This window comes from Idiotropiscis lumnitzeri, chromosome 17 (genome assembly GCF_059441095.1).
Source record: "Idiotropiscis lumnitzeri isolate Australia: NSW breed Sydney's pygmy pipehorse chromosome 17, RoL_Ilum_1.0, whole genome shotgun sequence".
NCBI classification, from domain to species: Eukaryota; Metazoa; Chordata; class Actinopteri; order Syngnathiformes; family Syngnathidae; genus Idiotropiscis; species Idiotropiscis lumnitzeri.
Genome location: NC_142407.1, coordinates 9,830,120 through 9,842,629, shown reverse-complemented (window position 1 = coordinate 9,842,629; position 12,510 = coordinate 9,830,120). Strand labels below are relative to the sequence as shown.

General features: G+C 45.2%; 3 protein-coding genes across 5 annotated transcripts; 1 reads left to right on the top strand and 2 right to left on the bottom strand.

Moving 5' to 3' along the window:
* Nucleotides 1-756: 756 nt before the first annotated feature.
* On the bottom strand, nt 757-4,197 carry LOC148320128 (neuronal acetylcholine receptor subunit alpha-10-like). Of its 2 annotated transcripts, none has more exons than XM_088279731.1 (6): nt 4,103-4,197; nt 3,058-3,257; nt 2,851-2,960; nt 2,479-2,725; nt 1,698-1,983; nt 757-1,386 (listed from the first exon to the last, which is right to left on the bottom strand). In XM_088279731.1, exons 1-6 carry the CDS (start codon nt 4,158-4,160, stop codon nt 836-838), a joined length of 1,452 nt encoding a protein of 483 aa, XP_088135857.1. In that variant the 5' UTR covers nt 4,161-4,197; the 3' UTR covers nt 757-835. The 2 variants fall into 2 exon arrangements, with proteins under 2 accessions (XP_088135857.1, XP_088135858.1); XM_088279732.1 differs by having other exon boundaries at nt 2,851-3,005; nt 3,112-3,257.
* A 1,354-nt stretch (nt 4,198-5,551) lies between these two features.
* On the bottom strand, nt 5,552-7,612 carry rbmx2 (RNA binding motif protein X-linked 2). Of its 2 annotated transcripts, none has more exons than XM_088280318.1 (6): nt 7,505-7,612; nt 6,837-6,952; nt 6,701-6,752; nt 6,502-6,631; nt 6,161-6,353; nt 5,552-6,083 (listed from the first exon to the last, which is right to left on the bottom strand). In XM_088280318.1, the coding sequence occupies exons 1-6, from the start codon at nt 7,507-7,509 to the stop codon at nt 5,653-5,655; spliced, it is 927 nt and encodes a 308-aa protein (XP_088136444.1). In that variant the 5' UTR covers nt 7,510-7,612; the 3' UTR covers nt 5,552-5,652. The 2 variants fall into 2 exon arrangements, with proteins under 2 accessions (XP_088136444.1, XP_088136445.1); XM_088280319.1 differs by having other exon boundaries at nt 6,714-6,752.
* A 192-nt stretch (nt 7,613-7,804) lies between these two features.
* On the top strand, nt 7,805-12,382 carry ap4m1 (adaptor related protein complex 4 subunit mu 1). Its single transcript, XM_088280317.1, has 16 exons — nt 7,805-8,100; nt 8,173-8,247; nt 8,390-8,475; nt 8,604-8,713; nt 8,783-8,879; nt 9,045-9,155; nt 9,252-9,314; nt 9,408-9,470; nt 9,541-9,607; nt 9,873-9,926; nt 10,009-10,115; nt 10,204-10,295; nt 10,607-10,651; nt 10,942-10,992; nt 11,579-11,696; nt 11,964-12,382. The coding sequence occupies exons 2-16, from the start codon at nt 8,190-8,192 to the stop codon at nt 12,156-12,158; spliced, it is 1,317 nt and encodes a 438-aa protein (XP_088136443.1). The 5' UTR covers nt 7,805-8,100; nt 8,173-8,189; the 3' UTR covers nt 12,159-12,382.
* Nucleotides 12,383-12,510: the final 128 nt, after the last annotated feature.

The following is a 12,510-nucleotide window of genomic DNA, read 5'->3' as shown; positions in this document are numbered from 1 at the left end:
ATGTAACATGGTCAAGGTCACCTGACCACAGAAACGGGACATCAAGTGGGTCATATGGTCACATATTCATGACTTAATATCGGTCACATGACCAAACAAACATGACATCTTCAACATCTTGCGTGAACACAAAGAAGAGCTCATGACCACACAAAGGTCGCATGACCACACAGTTATACGATGGTCATGTGACCATGCAAGCATGACATGATAAAGTCACACAACTACACGTATGTGACATGATGAAGCTTACGAGGACACAAAAACGACAAAAAGTTTACATGACAACACAAACAGGCCGTGATGAAGGTCACATGACTGAATGATATCTTATTGGTCACATAACCACACACATGCACGATATATATCACCTCGCCTGTGAGCTCAGGTTATTTTTTTTTTCAGTAGAAGTCTGTCATGTTGATAAGTTATTGGTAGGCCAACTTTACGGACTTGTAATCTTGCAGGACCAGCCAAAACTCTTCTGGTGTTGTATTAGCACTAGCATTAGCATAGGTGCTAACACAATAGTCTAATTTATGTTATTTGAATTTTATGAATATGTTTTGGCAGTGTGAGAAGAAACACAACAAAAATAGTCTAAATGTAAACATTTGCTACAGCGAGTCCAGAGGTAACCATGGAGGGTCTCTTACTTCAGAACACAAAATATTTGAGAACAAGTGCATGACATGCAACACACCTGTCAATCATTCTTCGATTAAGAGTAAGAAACAATCAGGGAGTCGGGGGACATGTTTAATGTGTCATGTGACTTGTTGATACATTTGGCAGTGACCAACTTGGTGTCAAAACAACACACAGCCGGTGCGTATCAGACGGCCTTCCCCAGGATGAGGACGCTCATGATGAAGACCATGATGAAGAAGAGCCACATAAAGAAGCGATCCATCACCTTGGCCAGCTTCCTCCATTCCCCAACGCGCAGCTGTGAGGCGCGTTGGTCCTGGTAAGCATTGGCGATATACTCCACATTCCTGCACAGTCCTTGGTGATGACGGCATGCGCATGCCTCCTTGCTGTTCTCCGCCGCGCCTCCTCCAGACTGCTCGCCGTCCACGCTATCTCCGCCCTCCTCCAGAGCAACGAAGGCATCATCCTTCCGCCCGCTATTGTTGCTCCCCCGCGCCTCTCCGTTGCACTTGTTGCCATCTGATTCCAGCTGCTTGCGGCAGGGCGGCTCGCCTGGGTGCTCGTCTGCGGCCTCGTGCACAAAGCACACGCGGGCCAAATATTTGAGGATGAAGCGTTCCGCCCAAGCCGGCACGGGGCGTCCCTCAGGGCCACAGTGGTGGATGTTCATGATGAAAATGGTGAGCGCCGTCGACGCCGTCACCATCGTCATGGTTGCGATGTAGTACTTTCCTACCAGGCCGGCAACACACAACAAACAACTTTAGGATTTTTTTTTTCACAGACTGCCTGAGACTACTATGGGGTCCCCCCAAAATTGTTATTTTTATTTTTATTTTATTTTTTTACATATCACACGGTGAGAGAGAGAACTATGCTGAAGTGAGGGGAGGAGCTTCATTTCGACAATCCATTGCCTTGTCTAATACAAATTGAAGCCTGTAATAAGTAAAAACTACTAAAACTTTTGGCATCTATAGACAACTGCAAAGCCTTTTGGGAGGGCAATCAGCAGGCGGTCTCGCCAGTCATCGTGGACTCACCGATAAGCGGGACACTCTCAGACGGCGGCATGCTTTCGGCCACCAGCAGCTGGAAGACGGTGAGGGCCAGCAGGACGGTGACCCCCAGCGAGACTTTCTCTCCAGAGTCGGCCGGCAGATAGAAGCCCAGTGGAGCCAGGAAGGAGATCAACATGCAGGGAAGGAGCAGGTTGAAGATGTAGAAGGAGGACCGCCGCTTCAGGTGGAGGGTAAAGGTGATGTCTGGGTACGGATCTGAGCAGCACCCGTAAAGGATCACGTTTTTCTTGGCAGGCATGCCCAGGATCTGCCAGAAGAACAGTGAAGTGGAGATTCTCAGTCATCCAGGATATGATCATCTCAACAAGTTGAAATGAATTGAACTCTTGTTGGAATTCATACGTTTCTGAGAGGTACCTCAGAACGGAAGAAAATCTTTGGATTTTCTTGGTTGTTAAAAAGGCATCTTCAGTTCTGACTCCCTTAGACTTGAAGAAGTATTTTCGATATTCTTGGTTGTTGTCTAAAAGGCTCCTTCATTTCTGAGTTTTGCAGAACTGAGTTCCTCATCAATTCTGATGTTCTAAAGAACCTCAATTCTGAGATCCTCAGAAATTCTTTATTTCTAAGGAACCTCAAAACCGAAGAAGATTTTTGTGCCTTTGTGTTTTAATTTTTAGGCTTCTTCAATTCTGAACTTCCGCAGACCTGAAAAAAGACTTTTGGATACTCTAGTTTTTTGTTTTTTTTTTTAACTTAGGCTCAGCGAGCCCCTCCATCAGCATCCTCAACGAAGACTCACCTCCCACTCCACATTGGGGATGAAGTCCGCCAGGTCGGCGCTGTCTAAGGCGTTGAACAAGTCCATCTGGTTGCCGTTGTGAGTCCAGGAGCCGAAAGTGAGGTGACACTGCTGCACGTCGAAGGGGAAGAAGGCCACGTCCACTGAGCATGAGCTCTTTGTGATTGCCGGCTGGTCCCACATCACCTGACCGTCGTGTCTCAGGACCACGTTGGTCTCCATGGAGCTGGAGAACTCGTCATCTGCACTGCGGTGGAGAAGGCGAACGTCAAGTGTCTGAGCAATTTCATTATCCTCTTCGTTCCACAAATCCGTTCTACTTTTTCAGTTTTCTTACCCAACTGACTGTAACAAATAATAAATCCAACAAACCTGTTGTAGAGGACGATGTCAGGCCGCCACACGTAGCTGCTGGGGATGCGAATAGTGTCCAACCCGTCGTAGTCGTCCTTCTTCCAGGCCAGGAAGGCGTCCATCCACACCTGCCGCACCCACAGGTAGGTAGTCAGGATCTGGTTCCTCTCGTCCTGGAGAACCACACGCACGCACGCTCGCAAACGTTAGCCTGAATTGACCCACCCAGGGTGGGGTGGGTTGGGGGGGGGAGGAGTCCAGTGTGTGCGTTGTGGTCACCATGTCGATGATCTGCGATAGTGTGACCTGCAGCGTCACGTTGATGACGTGGTCCGTGTCTGCCACTGGCCGCAGTGCGTTGGTGTAGTTGGCCAACAAGTCGTTCAGCAGCTTGTGAGCGTAGCGACCGTGCGCTGACTGACACGCTGCACACACACACACAGGAAGTGATGTCACAACAATTAAAAAAGGGCACTGTATGTATGTATGTATGTGTGTGTGTGCGGGGTGGGGGGTGTGTGTGTGTGTGTGTGTGTCTTCATGTTGGACCATCAAGTGGTTTACTCATCAATCATTTGATCAGCTGTTTATTCCATGTTTGTATGAGTGTGTGTGTGTTTGTGTGTGCGGGGGTGTGTGAGTGAATATCCGTGTGATGCTATCACTTGGAGATGCTGATTGTCCTGGCGTTGTTGCTCATACAAGGCAGCGCGCTCATTTCAAGGACCTTCAGATAAAATGTGACGAGAGACTCCCGGTCATTAGCGCCTCATGTACAAAGATGGGCATGAGGTGGACCAGGCGCACGAGTCTACATCCCCACAACAAGAAAAGCCAAACTATTCGACAAGACATTCCTTTTGGCTCCTTTTGATTGATATCTTCAGATGATTGTTCAACAATCTCTGTGGTCCACAAAGAGACAAAATAGCATGCAAATTTGCTTGATCACGTTATATCTTATTCTTTATTTCGACAGGGAAAGCAAGCGATCAAAACAAAATGGACTCAGGTTAACGAACAGTCTGATGTCTTTCGGCAGGTAGATAGAAAACAAATACAGAACGAGTTACAGAGTAAAAAATAATGAAATTGGTAGATGAATTAAATGAGTCAGAAAAAAAATAAATTCAACAGAACATTTCTGTTAATGAGGAACATCTCAGTGTGGCTTCTAAAGACCAGAAGGTTGGGGGGGGGGCGGGATCGGGGGGTTAGGCATGAATAAGGAAAAGGATGCTGTTCACAATCAGAGGAAAGTTTGTCTTACCAGGAAGAAAAAGGAGAAGAAACACAACACAGCAGCCGCGTGCCGTCTTCATCGTCATCCTTATTTTCTTCCTCCTGGCTGACAGTACGTGTGGTGCTGTGAGAGCGAATGAGGCGCTGATGTATGAGGAGGTCCCATGCATTCTCCTCCTCCTCCTCCCGTCGAAGGCGAGAAGGTACAGTGTGAACTTAAGAAAAGACTGAGCGAATAATCCAACTGTTATTATTGACAAGAAGCCACAGCAGCTATTTGAATTCTCAACACCACACCTGATGTTCTCTCTAAACCAGACCTGACCCTTGACCCCCGATGCCCTACAATGCAACAGAAGAGCACAGAAGACAATACTATACAATAAAAATAGAACACAAGTAGACATAGCAAGACATAAGAGAAAGGGAGAACACAACAGAAAAAAATTAACCCCGACAGAACCCAAAATAGCTCAATACAACACAATAGAACCTAAAAGAATCCTAAGACAATGAAGACACATTAGAACAATATATAAACAATAGAACCCATCATTGAAAAGCTAGAACATAAAGAAAAACACAAGAGAGCAAAATAGAATTTGACATAAACTAGCACTACAATGTACATAAAACTCAAAAGGTACACGTGTACAATCTACACGTAATTTCTAAGCGAACAGGACGTGCAGTACAACGGAGGGCGGGCTTTCGCGGGGTATGAACGCGCAACCCTGGTGGTCCCTGGCGCAAGGTGACCTTTATGAAGAGTTCACCCTCCTTCAAATTAATCCAAAATAGTAAATTTTGAAAAATGGAGATTAAGGGATTAGTGTTAAATGGATTGACCCACGAGGGACAAAAAAATAATAATTAAAAAATAAAATAAAAAACCGCTTTGTACATTTCAACGGATTACTCTACCCCACCACTACCCGCCCCCCAGTTTTAATCTTAAACAATTCTCAAGGTGTGGTACAGAGGCCAGCTCCCCCTAGTGGTATGTGAAAGGATCACTGCCCATGTACATACAAAGCAATACATTTCAGTTGTGTTTGACTGACTTACAAGATGTGTGCATTTAATCTTAAAATTGTGTTTTGAAATATTTATTTAGGTAGGTTAAGTTAGTTTTTTTATTTTCCAATTTTCAAGCACAGTGGTAATGTCCTAGTATACTCGCCGTACTTAGCGCCCAGCTGTGCACTTTAACAAGCACCGTAAGGGTGTCGTGTACGTTTTGTGATTGGGCCAACGAGGAGTCTGGATCTTATTCAGACTAGATACACCGCTTATCCTCATCCTCCAGGACAACTTTAGAGATGAGTCAAGGTTAATTAAGTGGGGAGATGCTCAGGTGGGTGGAGCCTAAGCGGAACGCTGCATGTTAAGTCGCAAAAAGCAGCAAGCCATTGAGGTCACTCACAATAATTATGGATATTTTTAAAGGCCCCTCTGCAAAAAAGTACAAGAGAAATTGTGTTTGTGTAGCATAATTTTAATCCATTCAAAAACATTTAAAACATTTTCATCCGTGGAAAATGAACGACTCCAGAAAACCCCCAGAAGTCACCAAGGTCACCTTCTGTATCTCTCGTGCTCTCCTCGTCGTCTCTCGTCATCTCCTCGTCTTCTCTCGTCGTCCCCTCGTCTTCTCTCGTCGTCCCCTCGTCTTCTCTCCTCGTCTCCTCGTCTTCTCTCCTCGTCTCCTCGTCTTTGCTCCTCGTCTCCTCTTCTTTTTTCCTCATGTCCTTTTCTTCTCTCGTCATCTCCCCTTCTTTTCTCCTCGCCGCCTCGTCTCGCCTCCTCTGCCCTCCCTCTGTCCTCCTTGACTAATGTCCTCTTCTGGTTGTACTTGTCATAGGCTGCGTCCTCCTTCTCATCTTTCACTCTCATGCCAACAGGGGGAGGAGAAGCAGAAGACGACGATGACGACGCTCGGCTCGTTTTCTTCTTCTTCTTCTTCTCTTTCTTTTTCTCCTTCTTTTCTTTCTTCTTCTCTTTTTTATCTGCAGGAGGCGGAAGGAGAAGCGATGACGGTCATGTGACACACACAAGCGCGTACATAAAAAGGACATGAGATCACCTTTCTTGCTCTTCTTCATGGGGATGACGTCTTCCTCGAGCGACGAGGAAGATAGGGAGGCAGGAGGCGCATGGTTGACAGAGGGAGCACACCCTTCTTCCCTCAGGCGCCGTGTCACATCGTCCATGTCTTCGTGGTCTTTGGGGGGGCGATAGTCCTGGACATGATCCACACGGATGGTGCGACCTTTGATCTGACATAGGGCAATAAAGCGAGTGATGATGTGCTGCAAATGTTGAATCAAGCAAACTAGACTTGTTCATTGAATCTGTTGCGTCACTAAACTTGTACTATTGTGAAAATATGCCCCTTTCCTAATGTTAACGCTGGTATTGTGTCACCTTGATGCCATTTAAGTTGTCCACCGCTAAGATGGTGCTCCGCTGGTCCTCGTAGCACAGGAAGCAGAAGCCTTTGGACTTGCCCGTCTTCTTGTCTCGCACCAGATTGATGTTGACGATCTCGCCATACCTAACGGAACAAAAACAGTCAAAGTATGTGGCGTCTAAAAACAAAATTACAGGATTGCATGTAACATACTGCGAGAACACACAGATGACGTCGCCTTCGCTCAGCTCGTACGGAAAACCTCCTGCGGGAAAAAAGAAGACAGTAAGTCTGAGATGCTTCTGGCCTTCTTCTGACTTAATCATCAACATCATCTTGCTCGTCTTACCGATGAATACCCAGGCACTGTCCTTGTACTCGCTGTGCCATGAAGCCTTCTCGTTGATCCCCAGATTAGCTTCCCGCTCGTTGAGCTCGTTGATCAGCTTCACTTTGGTCAGCGGACTGAGACACAACAGACAAACACACACTAACATAAAAACAATGAACCCTTAAGAGTTCTCTGCAGGGCAAAATTATAGTGCCCACTTCCCATTATTATTATTGTTGTTTTGTTTTCATTGTTTGAATTTTTAATTTATAATCAACGATATTGAATAAAAACGTGCGAACAATATTATCATAACTCAAAACCGATTAACAAACTCGCAATTTGAAGATTTATCTAATCACTTCGTGTGTCCTAGCTATTCATAAGTCTTCTATCCATCTTTTTTTATGTATTCTATTCATTATTATTTTATTTTTTACATTTATATTTGCACTTTCAATGAACACTGAGTATGATGACAATAAAGGGCATTCTGATTCTTATTCATAACCAGGTTAGCTGTTAGCACCGGCTAGCTGGTATATAAGGAATATCGGCGAACAATAAAAAACGACAGCAAAAAAAGTCAACAGACTCGAACCGCGTACATGTAGCTATTTGCATATACTAAATATGAATTGTTGATGATATCTTATAGAAGTTGACAAATGGGAAAAAAAACTCACTTCATTGTAAAAGTGGTCGGAGTAATCTACAACGTAAACAAAAAAAGTGAGCGATCACGTCCGGGTCAAGGTTGACACATCTGCCGCCACCTACTGATTGGAGGTCTGTACCATTACTGCAGTTCACGTTTTTCCAATTCTATCTGCGCACTTATAGACGTCCATATAAATGTTAGTTACTACATACAAGTACAAATATAAAATTACCTTTCCTATAAATCCACATTTGAACTAATTCGGCCAAACAACAAAGAAACGAATAAATAAATACACCAGTGAGAGGTCCGCCACCTCGCTAGGTGGTGCCCTCCAATTGGTCGACTTCCGCTAAGCTGTTCGTCTACACGCTCGAAGCCGTGTTTATCATTGGAAAGCTACTATATTGCACACTTTTGAAAATACATAGTTGAGTTTGTATTTAGTCGCTGTTTATCAGCGATTATTGCTCGACTTAGTAATTAAATCTTTACAATGTGAAATAAATAATACAACGTGAACATTGTTGACGCCTCGTTCAAAACAGTGTTTTGGAAACACAAAGTGATCTTCAATGGCATGAAAGGATCGCATTGATTTACTTTTTTTAGAAGCATTCGGTAAGTGAAGCAGGCATGAGCAGACTGATGAACATATCTATAACTATATTAATGCTGTAATGTTTTTTTTAGTGTGTTTTAGCAGCAAGATGATCTCGCAAGTCTTCATCTTGTCATCCAAAGGCGACCGTCTCGTCTCCAAAGACTGTATCCTTCAAGACAGGGAACCTACTAAATGCCTCATTCACCACGTTACTCCAAGTCAAACTCGCTCGTTTACTCTGAGATCATGTCCTAAGAATGATCCTCCATGCACATTTGTCAACTTGACTCCGCCCCCATTCCGCAGTCCGCGGAGACATCGGGAGTGATGCTCTCAGTCTTTTTTATGACAAAGTGACAACGCTGACTGGAGACCAGCCTCCTGTTGTCATGGTAACCTGCAGCCTTTTTGCTTATCTGTTTGTGTGCGTTCACAACATACTGGAGGTGTGAGACTCGGGTTTCACTTGTCTTGATGTCTTGCCGGTTTAATGTCTGTGTGGGTGCGTGCTTTTCCACAGACGCATGGAAACGTCCACTTTGTGCACGTGTGGCAAGGAGGACTGTACCTGGTTGCCGCCACCACCGAAGCAGACTCCTCCCCCTTCGCCATCATCGACTTCCTCAACAGGTGGATTTCATCACCATTACAGCTGCCGGCATATGCGCCCAGGAAGTGAACGTGTGCGTTCGTTGGCAGGTTCGCTGGGCTCATCAAAGATTACTGTGGAGCTCTTTCGGAGAAGACGGTGCAGATGAACTTTGCGCTCATCTACGAACTTCTGGATGAGATGCTGGTGAGTCATATTTATGAAAACTATACTTATCCATCTCTCTATCTATTCACTGTAATATATACAAACACACACAATGTCAACATCCACGTCAATATACTATACTCTATGTGCACAAATATTTATTGTAAACAGACACATTCGTAAAGCAAGCTGGCATGTGTCCAGGATTACGGCTACGTGCAGTCCACGTCATGTGATGTCCTGAAGAACTTCATCCAGACGGAGGCGCTGTCGTCACGACCCTTCAGCCTGTTGGACCTCGCCAACGTGGGGCTGGTGCGTAAATGCCACCACGAACACGCATGTCATCATACCCATCCATTTGACCCACTTGACCACCTCCACGTCTCCGGTGTTCTTGTCCCGCCGTAGTTTGGAGCTGACACGCAACAGAGCAAAGTGGCGCCCAGTTCTGCCGCCACCAGGCCTCTGCAGGTCCTGCGTCACGCAACTTCCAAAACATGTTTTGGAATAGCAAGATTTGATTTAGAGGCCAAGTTTCCTAGCCCTACTTCTGTGTTTGTCTAGGGAGGGAAAAGTGAGATCTTTGTGGATGTCGTAGAGAGGATGTCGGTGGTCATGAGCACCAATGTGAGTACGATTCACAATGCGGTGGAGGCGGGGCCTGAACATGTGCACTGAGTGCATGGGCTGTATGCAGGGTGTGCTGATGAAGGCGGAGGTGGAGGGTGAGATTAAAGTCAAGTGCTTCCTGCCCAACTGCTCAGGTGAGTGGAGAGGGAAGAAAAAGGATTTGAGTTTTACTTTTCTGAAGAGTTATTTTGAAAGAAGTCATTTTTTTCTATAAAGATTGTAGATTTAAAGTGTTGTCTATCCACCCCCTTCTAAATATATATTTATATACATTATATTTTCAAGAAAAAACGATTTCTGGATAAACATTATTTTTAATTAGTAGGCTCCAATAGGGGTCTCTATCACTTTTCAAAATGTCTATCGGGTGTGCCCTAACGCAACGTTGCTCTATGGCAGAGATTCGCATCGGCCTCAACGAGGACTTCAGCGTCAGCTCCTCACATCTCACAGGTCAGCTTGTCTGCCGCCATTCACAATAAAAGTGATTGAACCAAGCAAAGAGGACGTGCGCCGACTGCATTTCCTGAGCCAGGTTACGGCGCGGCGGTCCGTGTGGACGAGTGCAGCTTCCACCCAGCCGTCAGACTGGATGATTTTGAAGCTCATCGCATCCTGCGTCTCAGCCCCAGCCATGGTGAGGTAAGGCTCGCCCACGCTCGCGTTTGATTTTCCGTTCACGTGTGACGAGGGCGGTGCCTCAACATGTTGACCTTTGACCCCTCCGAAGCAAAGCATCATGCAGTACCGACTGGCCGACCATCTGCCCTTAGCCCCGCCCTTCCGACTCTTTCCCGCCATTGAGAAGGACAGCGCAGGAAGGTAACCAACTTCCTCTTAAGTAACTTAAGTTAACTTTAACTGTGTCAATTTAATTAACTCTAAATAACTTAAGTCACTTTAACGCTTCCACCTGAGTAACTCTTAAATTAGTAACATGGCACTGAATCATGGTAGTGATTCTGTAACTCTTCAGTCACTGTGGTAAGTCAGGTTCATTAATTATAAATGTGACAGAGGGCACATGTAGGATGCTGCCGTCTGGTGTCAGAGTGAAGACAAACCGGAAATAGAAGAAGTTAGCACTGACGCCCATTTCCTGTTTTCACTCATGTGCCGCGTTTGTCTCACAGGCTGCTGTTGTTCTTCAAGCTACGCTGCGACCTGCCGCCGAAAAGGTCACTTCCTGTCAGCTCACGAATACATGTGCACACACTCTCACACAAAATCAAATGGACACTCACTTGCACATGAACACAAAAAACATACTCACGCTAACAGGTGTGCTAGCACGCGCATACAAACACACACACACACATGCAGAAACGCACAAACACAAATAAGCACCCCACCAGGCACATACAAAATCACACTAACACGCACAGAGATGCATTCAGCTCGCACAACTTGCGCACACACACACAGTCCCAGGTGCTTGTGCTGACATCATTCCGTTGTGTGCGTGCAGCGCGGCTGTCAACGTGAGCGCGAGTGTCCGTGTGCCCAAAGGTTGCATCAGGTAAGCAAATTTGTTGCAATTTGAGTGAGTCCAAACATTTGAATGAGCATTTGATTGACAGCTGCTGTATTTGCAAGCGTGTAAAAAGAGCGTCACGTGTCACATGCAAGCTTGGCCGCTCATGAGTAATAACGCACATTGTCTCCTTTGACATCGTAATGCTAATATAGGGCTGTGTGAAACGGCTGTTAAATAATCACTTTTTTTCCCCCCTCACAAAAGTATGAATTCCCATTTCGATTTTTCATTTTTCACTAACAATCTCAGTTTATATATTTTTTGATCAGGAAATTTAAATTATTTATTATTTTCTTTTTTTTTTATCTCTTGAGAAGCTGAAATTCAGAGGATTTTGACAATTTAAAGTCTAAATGATTAATCAATTATTAAAACAGTTGTTAGTTAATTCGATAATATATGAGTTGTTGATTAATTGTTGCACTCCTAATACAAATTGGAATTGATCAATAGAATTGCTAAAGCGGGCCTCCCTACTTAACGCTAATTAGTGTTCCCATGGTCCAAAAGCCGGAGATGTTCTGCATCAACTTGACAATTCCTGCCTGAACATGCCACTTCTTGTCAGTTTGTCTCAGGAGCTCAGCAGTCCCGATCAAAGCGCCGAGCTGCAGCCGCACAACCGAGCTGTCGTCTGGAACATTCCCCGCTTCCCCGGGGGAACGCAGCTCTCCGCCATCTTCAAGGTACACAAAAGTGAGCTTCAGATAAGCCGCTGATCGAGCGGAACGATGCAGGAGGGGCTGTTCATGCCCTCGCATGTGACCAGGCAACTATTTGTGTTTTTACTCTGTTGCCGCATTTTTTTTTTATTCTGTAAAAAAAAAAAAACATTTTTAAAATTACATTTTGTTTTTTTTTAATGGGAGATTTCTTTCCACCCCCAAAATGTTACTGTTTTGGTGTATATTTTCTCGATCAATCTTGCTGACTGTGGCTTAATTTTCCCTCAGCTGGACATTCCCGCCCTAAGCTCCGCCTCCATGATGGAGGTGGGTCCGGTAGGTTTGACCTTTGAGCTGCCTAAGGTCACGGCCAGCGGCCTTCACGTGCGCTTCCTGCGCCTGGCACCCTCGCAGCATCGCGGCCCTGCCCAACGTTGGGTGCGCTACGTCACGCACTCGGACTCGTACGCCATCCGCATCTGAGGTGGCAGCAGCGCCCCCGCAGGCAGCAGATGAAACTTTTTAAACTGCTTTGGATGCTCCGTCATCAAAGACAACAACAACGCAAACAAACATCATGTGGTCATGCCGAGATGTCGTTACAATGAATGATCTCCTTTTTAATTTAAATTCATTATATTGTGTCTACTTTGTAAGAGCTAATGAAGAAATATCTGTCAAAATAAAATACTCTACAAAGCAGTGCACTACAACGGTCTTTATTGCAGTACTCGGCACTACACAATAAAACTACAAAACATGACAAACCGCTTTAAATGAGTACTACACACTACTACATCACTCACTATACTATGATGCACTACACAATAGCTAC

What these genes read in the sequence shown, in the direction of transcription:
- LOC148320128 (XM_088279731.1), bottom strand. Translation starts at nt 4,160, where the DNA reads ATGACGATGAAGACGGCACGCGGCTGCTGTGTTGTGTTTCTTCTCCTT. An exon ending in CCCAACCCACCCCACCCTGG is followed by an intron (nt 2,961 to 3,057) that starts GTGGGTCAATTC and finishes TGGGTGCGGCAG; the next exon opens with GTGTGGATGGACGCCTTCCT. An exon ending in TGAGAGTGTCCCGCTTATCG is followed by an intron (nt 1,387 to 1,697) that starts GTGAGTCCACGA and finishes CCGGCCTGGTAG; the next exon opens with GAAAGTACTACATCGCAACC.
- rbmx2 (XM_088280318.1), bottom strand. An exon ending in GTCATCTGTGTGTTCTCGCA is followed by an intron (nt 6,632 to 6,700) that starts GTATGTTACATG and finishes TTGTTCCGTTAG; the next exon opens with GTATGGCGAGATCGTCAACA. An exon ending in CATGAAGAAGAGCAAGAAAG is followed by an intron (nt 6,084 to 6,160) that starts GTGATCTCATGT and finishes CGCCTCCTGCAG; the next exon opens with ATAAAAAAGAGAAGAAGAAA.
- ap4m1 (XM_088280317.1), top strand. Translation starts at nt 8,190, where the DNA reads ATGATCTCGCAAGTCTTCATCTTGTCATCCAAAGGCGACCGTCTCGTC. An exon ending in CAGCTCCTCACATCTCACAG is followed by an intron (nt 9,927 to 10,008) that starts GTCAGCTTGTCT and finishes TTCCTGAGCCAG; the next exon opens with GTTACGGCGCGGCGGTCCGT. An exon ending in TCAGCCCCAGCCATGGTGAG is followed by an intron (nt 10,116 to 10,203) that starts GTAAGGCTCGCC and finishes ACCCCTCCGAAG; the next exon opens with CAAAGCATCATGCAGTACCG.